This window comes from Ranitomeya variabilis, chromosome 4 (genome assembly GCF_051348905.1).
Source record: "Ranitomeya variabilis isolate aRanVar5 chromosome 4, aRanVar5.hap1, whole genome shotgun sequence".
Lineage (NCBI taxonomy): Eukaryota > Metazoa > Chordata > Amphibia > Anura > Dendrobatidae > Ranitomeya > Ranitomeya variabilis.
The window spans coordinates 728711826-728726080 of NC_135235.1; the positions used below are offsets into that span (position 1 = coordinate 728711826).

Genomic DNA, 14255 nt, shown 5'->3' on the forward strand with positions numbered 1-14255 from the left:
CAATAACTGGTGTATAAGTTGAGGGGGGGGGGGGGGGGCGTTTTCAGCACATAAAAAAGTGCTGAAAAACTCGGCTTATACACGAGTATATACGGTATTACTTGTGGTGAGCGAGATATGTCCAATTAAGGTCCTTGGAGTGATGCATATAAAATCCGTTTCCACAATGTCCTTCCAGTTTCAGGTGAAAACTAAAGAACTTGGAGGAGACTTGGGACTTATCTTTCATAATGTTTATTTGCACATGAGTGTACAGATTTCCATATTTAGCTTAAATATGTTGATTAATATAATATAAAGCAGCCGCAGCCCTGGCTTCCAGTTGATATTCAATATATCCAAAGGCACAGTACAGCCGGCACTGATTGAGAACAGGGCTCATGTGATGAAACAACCTCACCTGAGCCTCGGTAATGTGAGTCCCGACACCGCTGAAACGTTGCTGGCACGGAAGCTGAGAGAAGTCTTTTTATTTTAACGAAGCCAAACATGAGGAATCACAAGGAGTTGTTGTTGGTTAAATCATTTCCAATAGTCTGAACATAAAAAAGCTTCTCCACTGTGTGAGTTCTCTGATGTGTATCAAGAGTTGATTTAGCTGCAAAAGATTTCCCACATTCTGAACATGAAAATGGCTTCACCCCTGTGTGAGTTCTCTGATGTGAATCAAGATTTGATTTAGTTGGATAAGATTTCCCACATTCTAAACATACAAATGGTTTCACCCCTGTGTGAGTTCTTTGGTGTCTATCGAGATGCGATTTCCGGATAAAACATTTCCCACATTCTGAACATGAAAAAGGCTTCTCTCCTGTGTGTGTCCGCTGATGTTCGATGAGCCATGATTTCACTGTAAAATATTTTCCACATTCTGAACATGAAAAAGGCTTCTCCCCTGTGTGAGTTCTCTGATGTTTGATAAGATGTGATGTATCTGTAAAATATTTCCCACATTCTGAACATGAAAAAGGCTTCTCCCCTGTGTGAGTTCTTTGGTGTCTTTTAAGATTTATTTTCCGGTTAAAACATTTCCCACATTCTGAACATGAAAAAGGCTTCTCTCCTGTGTGGGTTCGCTGATGTTCGATAAGCCATGATTTCACTGTAAAACATTTTCCACATTCTGAACATGAAAAAGGCTTCTCCCCTGTGTGAGTTCTCTGATGTTTGATAAGATGTGATGTATCTATAAAACATTTCCCACATTCTGAACATGAAAATGGCTTCTCACCTGTGTGAGTTCTCTGGTGAATAACCAGACTGTATTTCTTGTTAAAACATTTCCCACATTCTGAACATGAAAAAGGCTTCTCTCCTGTGTGGGTTCGCTGATGTTCGTTAAGCCATGATTTCACTGTAAAACATTTTCCACATTCTGAACATGAAAAAGGCTTCTCCCTTGTGTGAGTTCTCCGATGTTTGATAAGATGTGATGTATCTGTATAACATTTCCCACATTCTGAACATGAAAACGGCTTCTCCCCTGGGTGAATTCTCTGGTGACTAACCAGATTTGATTTCTTGTTAAAACATTTCCCACACTTGGAACAATAATAGTTATTCTCTACTCTGTGAATTTTTTGATGTTTAAGAAAAGATTTTTCAAAAGGAGAACTAGTTCTATATTGTAAACCTGAAAATGAATTTTTTGCTTTATGAGCAGTTAGTTCTTTAATGTTTATTTTGTGACTTTGATTTTGCTTAGCAGTCTGTAATGAATCTGAAGACAGGAACTGTTTGAAAGGATCACAGGAGCGATCATTGCTGTGAAGGGATGATGGTATATCTGGAGTAATGGCAATCACTTTACTTGTATCCTGTGGAATCTCAAGATCTGCCTTAAAAATTGAAGATGTCAGCTGTCCCTCTGATCTCCTGGTACAGTCATCTGCCAAAAACAAAATCAATTATTAATTTTGATTAAAATATCCTTGACTTATATTTTTGAACATTTCTACTTAAACGGTCTGTAAAAAAAGCAAGTTATGTAAAAATATTGATCTACCAAGACAATGACAGTTCTTAGGCTAATAGAAAACCTCATAAGATGCACGAATAGATCGTAGTGCTCAAATGTTTGTTCACTCGGCTTCCCAAATATCGAATAAAAAGCCACCAAACTGTATTGTAAGCAAAAATAATACCAATAAAAACTCCAGTCATCTGAAAAAAGTCCCCACTCAGGTCCATCATCTGTCAGTGGAAAAACAGGTTTCCACATTATTAGTGGTTCGAAGTCTTTTGAAAAGCAACATGGCTTCTACAAACCAATCCAGCAATATCAGCTCTGCCGGAAGGTGCCAGATACAAGCTTGTTCTCCTCTGGTTCAATCCCTCTGTAGTGAGGGCGAGCACTATAATGCTCGGGTGCGCGTTGATTGGGTCGAAACTCGAGCATTTTTCCAGCGGCCCCACCCGGCGGTCTGTAGGGACTAGAAATTAGGGAAATTGATGGGAACAGTACTCAAATGACTCCCATTTCTGACTCCCAGGTCACTGCTGTGAACAATGTTGTCAGAGTCTTACGCCACTTTTACTTTTAAAACATAAAAAAAACTAAAGCAAAATGGATTTTCTTTGGAAATATGTTAAGGACCATCCATTCCAGGGTAATGACTTGTATAGAAGGCAAAATAAATAACCAAAAAATGCTCCTCCACACCTTGGGCTATGTTCACACGTAGCGTTTGTGAACTTTAGCATTGCTTTCAACCAAGAAAAATACATTCACTGGGAAATGTCATTTTAACATTTTACAACCTTAGCTGGCCATGTGGTATGTGAAACATCATCAAACGCATCCTGTTTCATTTATGAAGTAGGGACTCAAAGTCACAAAGCCAATTTTTATAGGGCAATCAGGCGGCCTTTACTATTCTTAGAGATCCATCAGCTGGCTATGCTCTGTTGTTCCCATTATTAACCCCTTTACCCCCAAGGATGGTTTGCATGTTAATGACCAGGCCACATTTTACAATTCTGACCACTGTCCCTTTATGAGGTTATAACTATGGAACGCTTCCATGGATCCCGGTGATTCTGACATTGTTTTCTCGTGACATATTGTACTTCACGATAGTGGTAACATTTCTTTGATTTGATTTGCGTATATTTGTGAACAAAATGGAAATTTGGTGAAAATTTAGCAATTTTCCAACTTTTAATTTTCATGCCCTTAAATCACAGAGATATGTCACACAAAATACTTAATATTCACATCGCGTTCGGGCGATCCGTTTAACGGATCGTTTTCAAAGCGGCATTAACGCTATGTAACGGATCCGTTAATGCACCCATAGACTACTATTAAAGAAACGCATCCTAACGCATGTCACAATCAGCATGCATTAGCGATGATGTGTTACTTTTGATTCACCCTCGAACCCGGTCACCGCGTTTTCGGGTACGTCAGGTCCAACGCACAGCGAACGGATGCATTCACTGTGCATAGACTTCTATTGCTAACGCATGCCAATGCAATGGTAACATGCGTTGGCGCATGTGTTAGCACGATTGTATGATCCGTTAAACAGATGGCACTAACGCGATGTGAACCTAGCCTTAGTGAGTTAAAAGTGTGAAAAGTTGAACAGCGATTTCTCATTTTTACAACACCATTTTTTTTTTAGGGACCACATCACATTTGAAGTCACTTTGAGGGGTCTATATGATAGAAAATACCCAAAATGACACCATTCTAAAAACTGCACCCCCTCACGGTGCTCAAAACTACATTCAAGAAGTTTATTAACCCTTCAGGTGCTTCACAGGAATTTTTGGAATGTTTAAAAAAAATGAACATTTAACATTTTTTCACAAAAAATTTACTTCAGATCCAATTTGTTTTATTTTACCAAGGGTGCCAGGAAAAATTGTACCCCAAAAGTTATTGTACAATTTATCCTGAATACGCTGTAACCTCATATATGCAGGTAAACCAATGTTTGGGAGCATTGCAGTGCTCGGAAGGGAAGGAGCGCCGTTTGACTTTTCAATGCAAAATTGGCTGGAATTGAGATCGGATGCCATGTCGCGTTTGGAGAGCCGGTGATGTGCCTAAACAGTGGAAACCCACCACAAGTAACACCATTTTGGAAAGTAGACCCCCTAAGGAATTTATGTAAGATGTGTCGTGAGCACTTTGAACCCTCAAGTGCTACACAGAAGTTTATAATGTAGAGCCATAAAAATAAAAAAATCATTTTTTTTTTCACAAAAATGATTTTTCCAACCCCAATTTTTTATTTTCCCAAGGGTAACAGGAGAAATTGGACTCGAAAAGTTGTTGCACAATTTGTCCTGAGTATGCTGATACCCTATATGTGAGGGTAAACCACTGTTTGGGCGCATGGCAGGGCTCAGAAGGGAAGGAGCGCCGTTAGACTATTCAAACTCCAACCCTAATCCCAACACACCCATAACCCTAATCCCAACCCTAGCCATAACCCTAACCACAAGCCTAACCCTAACACACCCCTAACCCTAGTCCCAACCCTAACCCCAGTCGTAACCCTAACTTTAGCCCTAACCCTAACTTTAGCCCTAACCCAAGCCCCAAACCATAACCCTAACCCCAAGCCTAATGGGAAAACGGAAATACATTTTTTTATTACATTATTTTTCCCTAACTAAGGGGGTGATAAAGTGGGGTTTGATTTACTATTTAAAGCGGGTTTTTATAGCGGGTTTTTGTTTGGCAGCTGTCACACACTAAAAGACGCTTTTTATTGCAAAAAATAGTTTTTGCATCACCACATTTTGAGAGCTATAATTTTTCCATATTTTGGCTCTGAGCCATGTGAGGTCTTGTTTTTTGCGGCACGAGTTAACGTTTTAATTGGTACCATTTTTGGGCTCATTACATTTTTTGATAGCTGTTTATTTCGATTTTTGGGAAGCAGAATGAACAAAAACCATCAATTCATGAATTTCTTTTGGGGGGGCGGTTATACCATTCCACGTTTGATAAAATTGATAAAGCAGTTTTATTCTTCGGGTCAGTATGATGACAAAGATACCTCATTTACATTTTTTTTATGTTTTGGAGCTTTTATATAATAAACATAATTATTTTTGCATGGCTTTATTCTGAGAGCTTAAATATTTTTGTTCTTCCGGTGATGGAGCCGTTTGGTGGCTTGTTTTTTGCAGTACAAGATGACGTTTTCAGCGGTACCATGTTTATTTATATCCGTCTTTTTGATAGCGTGTTATTCCACTTTTAATTTGGTGGTATGATGATAAAGCATTGATTTTTGTCCTTTTCTTCATGGTGTTCACTAAAGGCGTTAACTAGTGGGATAGTTTTATAGGGCGGGTCATTACGGATGTGAGGATACCAAATATGTGTACTTTTATTGTTTAGATTTTTTTTTCATGCAAATATTTATTGATAGAATATTGATTTTTTATTATTATTTTTTAAAATATTTTTACAATTATTTAAAAAAATATTTCATTCTTACTTTTACACTTTGTCCCACTCTGGGACAATCATTTTGTGCAGGCTGATCGCTTCTATAGCATGCAGATCTGCATGTTATAGAAGCTGTCACCGCTGCATGTATTTTACACTGACCTGAGAGACTTCCTGATCATCACTGCGCATGACAGAAAGTCTCTCAGCTTTGGAGACCCAGATGTAGTCATGACGACATCGGGTCTCCATGGCAGTGATCGGGATCCCACGGCGTGCCACGGGGTCTCCAATCCAAAGTCAGAGGGGCTGTCAGCCCCTGTTCCGGCACGCTGTGATCATGTTTGATCGCAGTGTTTCAGGGTTAAAGTGCCGGGAGCCATCTGTTAGTGCCAGGTGTCAGCTGTGAGAATCAGCTGACACCCGGCCGTGGTCGGGCGTACACCACCTGCGGCCGATCGGCTATGATGTACTATTCCGTCCATGGGAAGTAAAGGCCAGGTCACATGGACGGAATAGTACATCTAATGGCAGAAAGGGGTTAATGACAGGCCAATTTTTACAATTTTGACCACTGTCCCTTTATGATCTAAACAACTCTGGAACTCTTCGTGGCATTCGTGGTGTTTTTTGTGGCATTCTGTACTTCACGTTAATGTTAAAAAAAAATTCATACTAACTTGCGTTTGTGTAAAAAACGGAAATTTGGCGAAAACTTGGAAAATTTTGCAATTTTCAAATTTGAATTTTTATGCCCTTAAAACAGAGAAATATGTCACACAAAATAGTTAATAAATAACATTTCCCATATGTCTATTTTACATCAGCACAATTTTGGAAATAATTTTTTTTTATTAGGAAGTTATAAGTTGAACAGCGATTTCTCATTTTTACAACATAATTTACGAAACCATTTTTTAGGGACCACCTCACATTTGATGTCACTTTGAGGTGTCTATATAGCCGAAAATACCCAAAAGTGACATCATTATAAAAACTACACCCCTCAAGCTGATTAAAACCATAGTCAAGAAGTTTATTAACCCTTCAGGTGCTTCATAGGAATTAATGGAACGTGGAAGGAAAAAATGAACATTTAACTTTTTTTTCACTAAAATGTAACTTAGGACTATTTTTTTGTTAATTTCACAAGGGTAACAGGAAAAAATTAACCCCAAAATTTATAAAGCAATTTCTCATGAATATGCCAATACCCAATATATGGAAGGGAAGGAGCGCCGTTTGGCTATTTCAACACAAAATTGGCTGGAATTGAGTTTGGATGCCATGTCATGTTTGGAGAGCCCCTGATGTGCCTAAACAATGGAAACCCCCCACAAGTGACCCCATTTTGGAAACCAGAGCCCCCAAGGAACTTAGCTAGATGTGTAGTGAAAACTTTGAACCCCCAAGTGTTTCACTAAAGTTTATAATGCCCGGCTGTGAACATAAAAATCCTATATTTTTCCAACAAAATGATCTTTTAGTCCCCAAATTTTAATTTTCCCAAGGGTACCAGGAGAATTGGACCCCAAAAGTTGTTATACATTTTGTCCTGAGTACATTGATACCCATAAGTGGGAAAAAAAACTACTCTTTGGGCACACGTCGGGGCTCGGAAGAGAAGTAGTAACGTTTTGGAATGCAGACTTTGATGGAATTGTCTGAGGGCATCATGTTACGTCTGCAGTGCCCCTGATGTGTCTAAACAGTAAAAAAAAAAAAACACAAGTGACCTAATTTTGGAAACTAGACCCCTTAAGGAACGTATCTAGATGTGCCTATCCAGATCCATATGTAGCAAAATACTCTCTTCACTTACAAAAAGGGGAAGAAGGTGGACCCAGGAAACTATAGGCCGGTGAGTCTGACATCTATACCAGGAAAAATATTAGAACAAAGTATTAAACAACATATATGTAAGTACCTGGATAAGAATGAAGGGATTAAACAGAGTCAGCATGGGTTTGTAACCAATAAGTCATGTCAGACTAACTTAATTTCCTTCTATGTCCCGGAAGTATTTTGCTGTGTTCCGGGACATAGTGCGCTGGCGCATGCGCACTAATGCTATTCGGCTTTGCCCGCAGTTGGGCAAAGCATACTGCGCGTGCGCAAGGCAAGATTGCCTTGCGCAGGTGTGTACTACGGAGGACAGAGAATGAACTTCAAGCCAATATTGCGGCCAGCATGCAGCCAGCGGGAAAGGAAAGGGTCAATCAAATGCAGCGCCCCAGAGTCCTGGTCGTTGCAGTACTATGGCTCCGCCACTAAGGGGAGCTATGGTGCGTCTGATGGCACTGAAGGAGTTCATCTGATCAGGTATCACAGACACCAATACATTTCACAGTCGGGCCTCCGGGGGGAGCTAAGGGTTCTATTCACTAGGCCACTCCCCACCATAGTGGGTAAACTGGGGGTCAGGCAGGAAGTGAGATCAGAAAGCTGACTGGGTTGGAACCAGGCAACACCTTGTGGCAGAGGGTGCTGTGGGGGAAGATACAGTAGGGTCTCTGTCAGGGGTGGGATCCTGACAGAGGCTTGGCAACTTGAACGAACGTAACGGGACCGTGCCTGCTCCGGGTAGCGGCGGTGCCCAAGGAAGGATTAGAAGAGAGATAGATTGTGCTGAGTGAGAAACGAGATCACGCAAAAGGAGAAATACCAGTAGGAGTCGTGCTGTAAGACCGAAGCAACATCCTACTGAGGCGCACTACCGGTGGCCGGAACGCCGAGGGAGTATCATAACATTCAGCTTCAAGCAATACTCCAAACAGCGGCAGGACAGTCAGTCTAAGGCGGGCTGTCTAACTTTAATCACCTATGCAGTCTTGGGGGGCAACTTGTGGAGAGGGGTGACTCTAGGGTCCCGGAAGAGCTCCGAGCCTACCCGTCAAACGGGTGCCGTCCCAACCAGAACATCACGGAGGGACGGAGGATTAGCAGAACATCATCTAATCGAGTTGTGAGGGAACTTAAGAAACAGACACAACAGTTGTGGGGACTTTCTGTAAGCACAGCAGGGAAGGACCAAAACACATAGCGCTAGAAGGAAGGCACCGATTTCCACCTGTGAAGAGAACTCTGGAGGTGCCATTGGACCGGCCGGACTTGCGCAGCCTGGTGAACCGTGTTCTGGACTGAGGACCCAGAGATCTTCAGTAAAGAGGTAAAGAGACTGCAACCTGGTGTCCTCGTTATTTACTGCACCGCACTACTACAACATCACCATTACTATCACCCGTCACATCTTTCACTGTGCGCCCCTCGGCAGGGTCACGGACCGGGCCTAACCACCGTGACAACCCCAGAGCAGAGACTCAGAGGCCCGGTACCGGGTACCCCTCGGCCCTGCGGCGGTGGGGGCGCTACACAAACACCCGAAAACACCGCCCATCGGACCGAAAACCGGTCCCGCCAAATTCAGGTGACAGGTTTCCTTTAACAGAGAAAAATGCAAAGTACTAAATCTGGGCAATAAAAATGAAAAAGGCATAGACAGAATGGGAGGAATAGAGCTAAGCAACAGCACATGTGAAAAAGCCGGTTATACTAATAGATCACAGACTGAACATGAGTTAACAGTGTGATGCAGCAGCAAAAAAGGCAAATACAATTCTGGGATGCATTAACAGAAGCGTACAGTCTAGATCATGTGAAGTCATTATTGCCCTCTACTCCTCTTTGGTCAGACCTCATCTAGAATACGGTGTCCCTTTTTGGGCACCACGTTTTAAAAAAGACATCAACAAAGTGGAGCAAGTTCAGAGAAGAGCGACCTGAATGGTGACCGGTCTGCAAACCGTGTCCTATGAGGAACGTTTACAGGATTTGGGAATGTCTAGCTTTCAAAAAAGAAGACTGAGAGGAGACCCAATAGCTGTCTACAAATATCTCAAGGGCTGTCACATTGTAGAAGGATCATCTTTATTCTCATTTGCACAAGGAAAGACTAGAAGCAATGGGATGAAACTGAAGGGGAGGAGACACATTAGATATTGGAAAAAACTTTTTGACAGTTAGGGTGATCAGTGAGTGGAACAGGCTGGCACGAGAGGTTATGAGTTCTCCTTCAACAGAAGTCTTCAAACAGAGGCTGGACAGACATCTGTCTGGGATGATTTAGCGAATCCTGCTTTGAGCAGGGGGTTGGACCAGATGACCCAGGAGGTCCCTTCCAACTCTACTATTCTATGATTCTTGTATTGACTGCTTTACATAGTTTTGTATCATCTGCAAATATCGATATTTTACTGTGTAAACCTTCTATCAGATCGTTAATAAATATGTTGAAGAGAACAGGTCCCAACAATGACCCCTGCGGTACCCCATTGGTCACAGCACCCAGTTAAGAGAATACACCATTTATAACCACCCTCTGCTTTCTATCACTAAGCCAGTTACTTACCCATTTACACACATTTTCCCCCAGACCCAGCATTCTCATTTTGTGTACCAACCTCTTGTGTGGCACGGTATTAAACGCTTTGGAAAAATCAAGATATACCACGTACAATGACTCACCTTGGTCCAGTCTATAGCTTACCATTCATAAAAGCTGATTAGATTGGTTTGACAGGAGCGATTCCTGTCATGGTTCTCAATGGCAGGGGAACGTCGGGACACATAATAACAGACGAGCTCTTGGGTGATGGAATCTCGAGCTGACCGTGAGCTAAACCTACCACACAACTAATAGTGGCCGGGGGGCGTGCCTAAGTTTTATCCCTAGACGTCTCTCGCCAGCCGGAGGACTAACTAACCCTAGTAGAGGAAAAAACAGACCTGGCTTACCTCTAGGGAAATTCCCCCGAAAAGGAGACAGAAGCCCCCCACATATATTGACGGTGAGTTCAGAGGAAAAGACATATGCAGTATGAAGGTAGGTTCAGCAAAGCGAGGTCCGCTTACTAGATAGTAGAAAGATACAAAAGGGAACTGCACGGTCAGCTGAAAACCCTTTTAAAATACCATCCTGAAATTACTTTAAGACTCATGTGTCAACTCATGACACCGGAGTGGTAATTTCAGCCCACAAGAGCTTCCAGCTACAGAGAATGATATAACTGTAAACTGGAACAAAAAATGCAAACAAACTTAGGACTAAGAGTCCAACTTAGTGATCAGTAGTCTAGGAGCAGGAACATGCAACAGAAAGGCTCTGGTTACATTGATGGCCGGCAAGGCAATGACTGAAGAGCAGGAATAAATAGGAACTCCCCACTACTGATGAAAACAGGTGAACTGAGAAAGAAAACACACCCGAGTCACCAGTACCACTAGCCACCACCAGAAGGAGCCCAAAAGCAGATTCACAACAGTACCCCCCCCTCAAGGAGGGGGCACCGAACCCTCACAAGAACCACCAGGGCGATCCGGATGAGCCCTATGAAAGGCACGAACCAAATCAGAGGCGTGAACATCAGAAGCAGTTACCCAAGAATTATCTTCTTGACCATAACCCTTCCACTTAACCAGATATTGTAGTCTCCGTCTGGAAATACGGGAGTCCAAGATTTTTTCCACAACATACTCCAATTCACCCTCAACCAGCACAGGAGCAGGAGGCTCGGTAGAAGGAACAACCGGCACCTCATACCTCCGCAACAACGACCGATGGAAGACATTATGGATAGCGAAAGATGCCGGAAGGTCTAAACGAAAGGATACAGGGTTAAGAATCTCCAAAATCCTATAAGGACCGATGAACCGAGGCTTAAACTTAGGAGAAGAAACCCTCATAGGGACAAAACGGGAAGACAACCACACCAAGTCCCCAACACAAAGACGAGGACCAACACGACGACGGCGGTTGGCAAAATGCTGAGTCTTCTCCTGGGACAACTTCAAATTGTCCACCACCTGTCCCCAAATCCGATGCAACCTATCCACCATAGTATCCACTCCAGGACAATCCGAAGACTCCACCTGACCGGAAGAAAAACGAGGGTGAAACCCCGAATTGCAAAAGAAAGGAGAAACCAAAGTGGCAGAACTAGCCCGATTATTGAGGGCAAACTCTGCCAACGGCAAAAAGGCAACCCAGTCATCCTGATCCGCAGACACAAAACACCTCAAATAAGTCTCCAAGGTCTGATTAGTTCGCTCCGTCTGGCCATTAGTCTGAGGATGGAACGCAGACGAAAAAGACAAATCAATGCCCATCCTAGCACAGAATGCCCGCCAAAATCTAGACACGAACTGGGTCCCCCTGTCAGAAACGATATTTTCAGGAATACCATGCAAGCGAACCACATTTTGAAAAAACAGAGGAACCAATTCGGATGAGGAAGGCAACTTAGGCAAAGGTACCAAATGAACCATCTTTGAAAAACGGTCACACACCACCCAGATGACAGACATTTTCTGAGAAGCAGGGAGATCAGAAATAAAATCCATAGAGATGTGAGTCCAAGGCCTCTTCGGAATAGGCAAAGATAACAACAATCCGCTAGCCCGAGAACAACAAGGCTTGGCCCGAGCACAAACATCACAAGACTGCACAAAAACTCGTACGTCTCGAGACAGGGAAGGCCACCAGAAGGACCTAGCCACCAAATCCCTAGTACCAAAGATTCCAGGATGACCTGCCAACGCAGAAGAATGAACCTCCGAGATGACTCTACTGGTCCAATCATCAGGAACAAACAGTCTACCAGGCGGGCAACGATCAGGTCTATCCGCCTGAAACTCCTGCAAAGCCCGTCACAGGTCTGGGGAAACAGCAGATAATATCACCCCATGCTTAAGGATACCTGTAGGTTCAGAATCACCAGGGGAATCAGGCTCAAAACTCCTAGAAAGGGCATCTGCCTTCACATTTTTAGAACCTGGTAGGTATGAGACCACAAAATTAAACCGAGAGAAAAACAACGACCAGCGCGCCTGTCTAGGATTCAGGCGCTTGGCAGACTCAAGATAAATCAGATTCTTGTGATCGGTCAATACCACCACCTGATGTCTAGCCCCCTCAAGCCAATGACGCCACTCCTCAAAAGCCCACTTCATAGCCAAAAGCTCCCGATTACCAATATCATAGTTTCGCTCGGCGGGCGAAAATTTTCGAGAAAAGAACGCACAAGGTCTCATCACGGAGCAGTCGGAACTTTTCTGCGACAAAACCGCCCCAGCTCCGATCTCGGAAGCGTCGACCTCAACCTGAAAAGGAAGAGCAACATCAGGCTGACGCAACACAGGGGCAGAAGAAAAGCGGCGCTTAAGCTCCCGAAAGGCCTCCACAGCAGCAGGGGACCAATCAGCAACATCAGCACCCTTTTTAGTCAAATCAGTCAAAGGTTTAGCAACATCCGAAAAACCAGTTATAAATCGACGATAAAAATTAGCAAAGCCCAAGAATTTCTGAAGGCTCTTAAGAGAAGTAGGTTGCGTCCAATCACAAATAGCCCGAACCTTGACAGGATCCATCTCAATGGAAGAAGGGGAAAAAATGTACCCCAAAAAAGAAATCTTTTGAACCCCAAAAATACACTTAGAACCCTTCACACACAAGGAATTAGCCCGCAAAACCTGAAAAACCCTCCTGACTTGTTGGACATGAGAGTCCCAGTCATCCGAAAAAAATCAAAATATCATCCAGATACACAATCATAAATTTATCCAAATATTCACGGAAAATGTTATGCATAAAGGACTGAAAGACTGAAGGGGCATTTGAAAGACCAAAAGGCATTACTAAATACTCAAAATGGCCCTCGGGCGTATTAAAAGCGGTTTTCCACTCATCCCCCTGCTTAATTCGCACCAAATTATACGCCCCACGAAGATCAATCTTAGAGAACCACTTAGCCCCCTCTATTCAAGCAAACAAATCAGTCAGCAGTGGCAAAGGATACTGATATTTGACTGTAATTTTATTCAAGAGTCGATAATCAATACACGGCCTCAAAGAGCCATCTTTTTTAGACACAAAGAAAAAACCGGCTCCTAAGGGAGATGAAGAAGGACGAATATGTCCCTTTTCCAGGGACTCCTTAATATACTCTCGCATAGCAACATGTTCAGGTACGGATAAATTAAACAAACGACCCTTTGGAAATTTACTGCCTGGAATCAGATCTATGGTACAATCGCAATCTCTGTGAGGAGGGAGTGAACCAAGCTTAGGCTCCTCAAAAACATCACGATAATCAGACAAAAATGCCGGAATCTCAGAGGGAATAGATGATGAAATGGAAACCAAAGGTACATCCCCATGAGCCCCCTGACATCCCCAGCTTAACACAGACATTGCTTTCCAGTCAAGGACTGGATTATGAGATTGTAACCATGGCAATCCGAGCACCAAAACATCATGTAGATTGTACAACACAAGGAAGCGAATCACCTCCTGATGGTCTGGAGTCATACGCATAGTCACTTGTGTTCAGTATTGTGGTTTATTACTAGCCAATGGCGTAGAATCAATACCCTTCAGAGGTATAGGGACATCCAGAGGCTCTAGATTAAACCCACAGCGCCTGGCAAAGGACCAATCCATAAGACTCAAAGCGGCGCCAGAGTCGACATAGGCGTCCGCGGTAATTGACGATAATGAACAAATCAAGGTCACAGATAGAATAAACTTAGACTGTAAAGTGCCAATTGAAACAGACTTATCAACCTTCTTTGTGCGTCTAGAGCATGCTGATATAACATGAGTTGAATCACCACAATAGAAGCACAACCCATTTTTTCGCCTAAAATTCTGCCGTTCGCTTCTGGACAGAATTCTATCACATTGCATATTCTCTGGCGCCTTCTCAGAAGACACCGCCAAATGGTGCACAGGTTTACGCTCCCGCAAACGCCGATCAATCTGAATAGCCATTGTCATGGACTC

General features: G+C 42.9%; 1 protein-coding gene across 1 annotated transcript in view; it reads right to left on the minus strand.

The window, feature by feature from the left end:
* Positions 1 to 229: 229 nt before the first annotated feature.
* The window catches only part of LOC143767950 (uncharacterized), a 243024-nt gene continuing 228998 nt past the window's right edge, over positions 230 to 14255 (minus strand). Inside the window, exon 7 of the mRNA XM_077256509.1 lies at positions 230 to 1888. Coding sequence (XP_077112624.1) covers positions 498 to 1888 — 1391 coding nt within the window. The 3' untranslated portion in view covers positions 230 to 497. The remainder of the gene's footprint in view (positions 1889 to 14255) is intronic.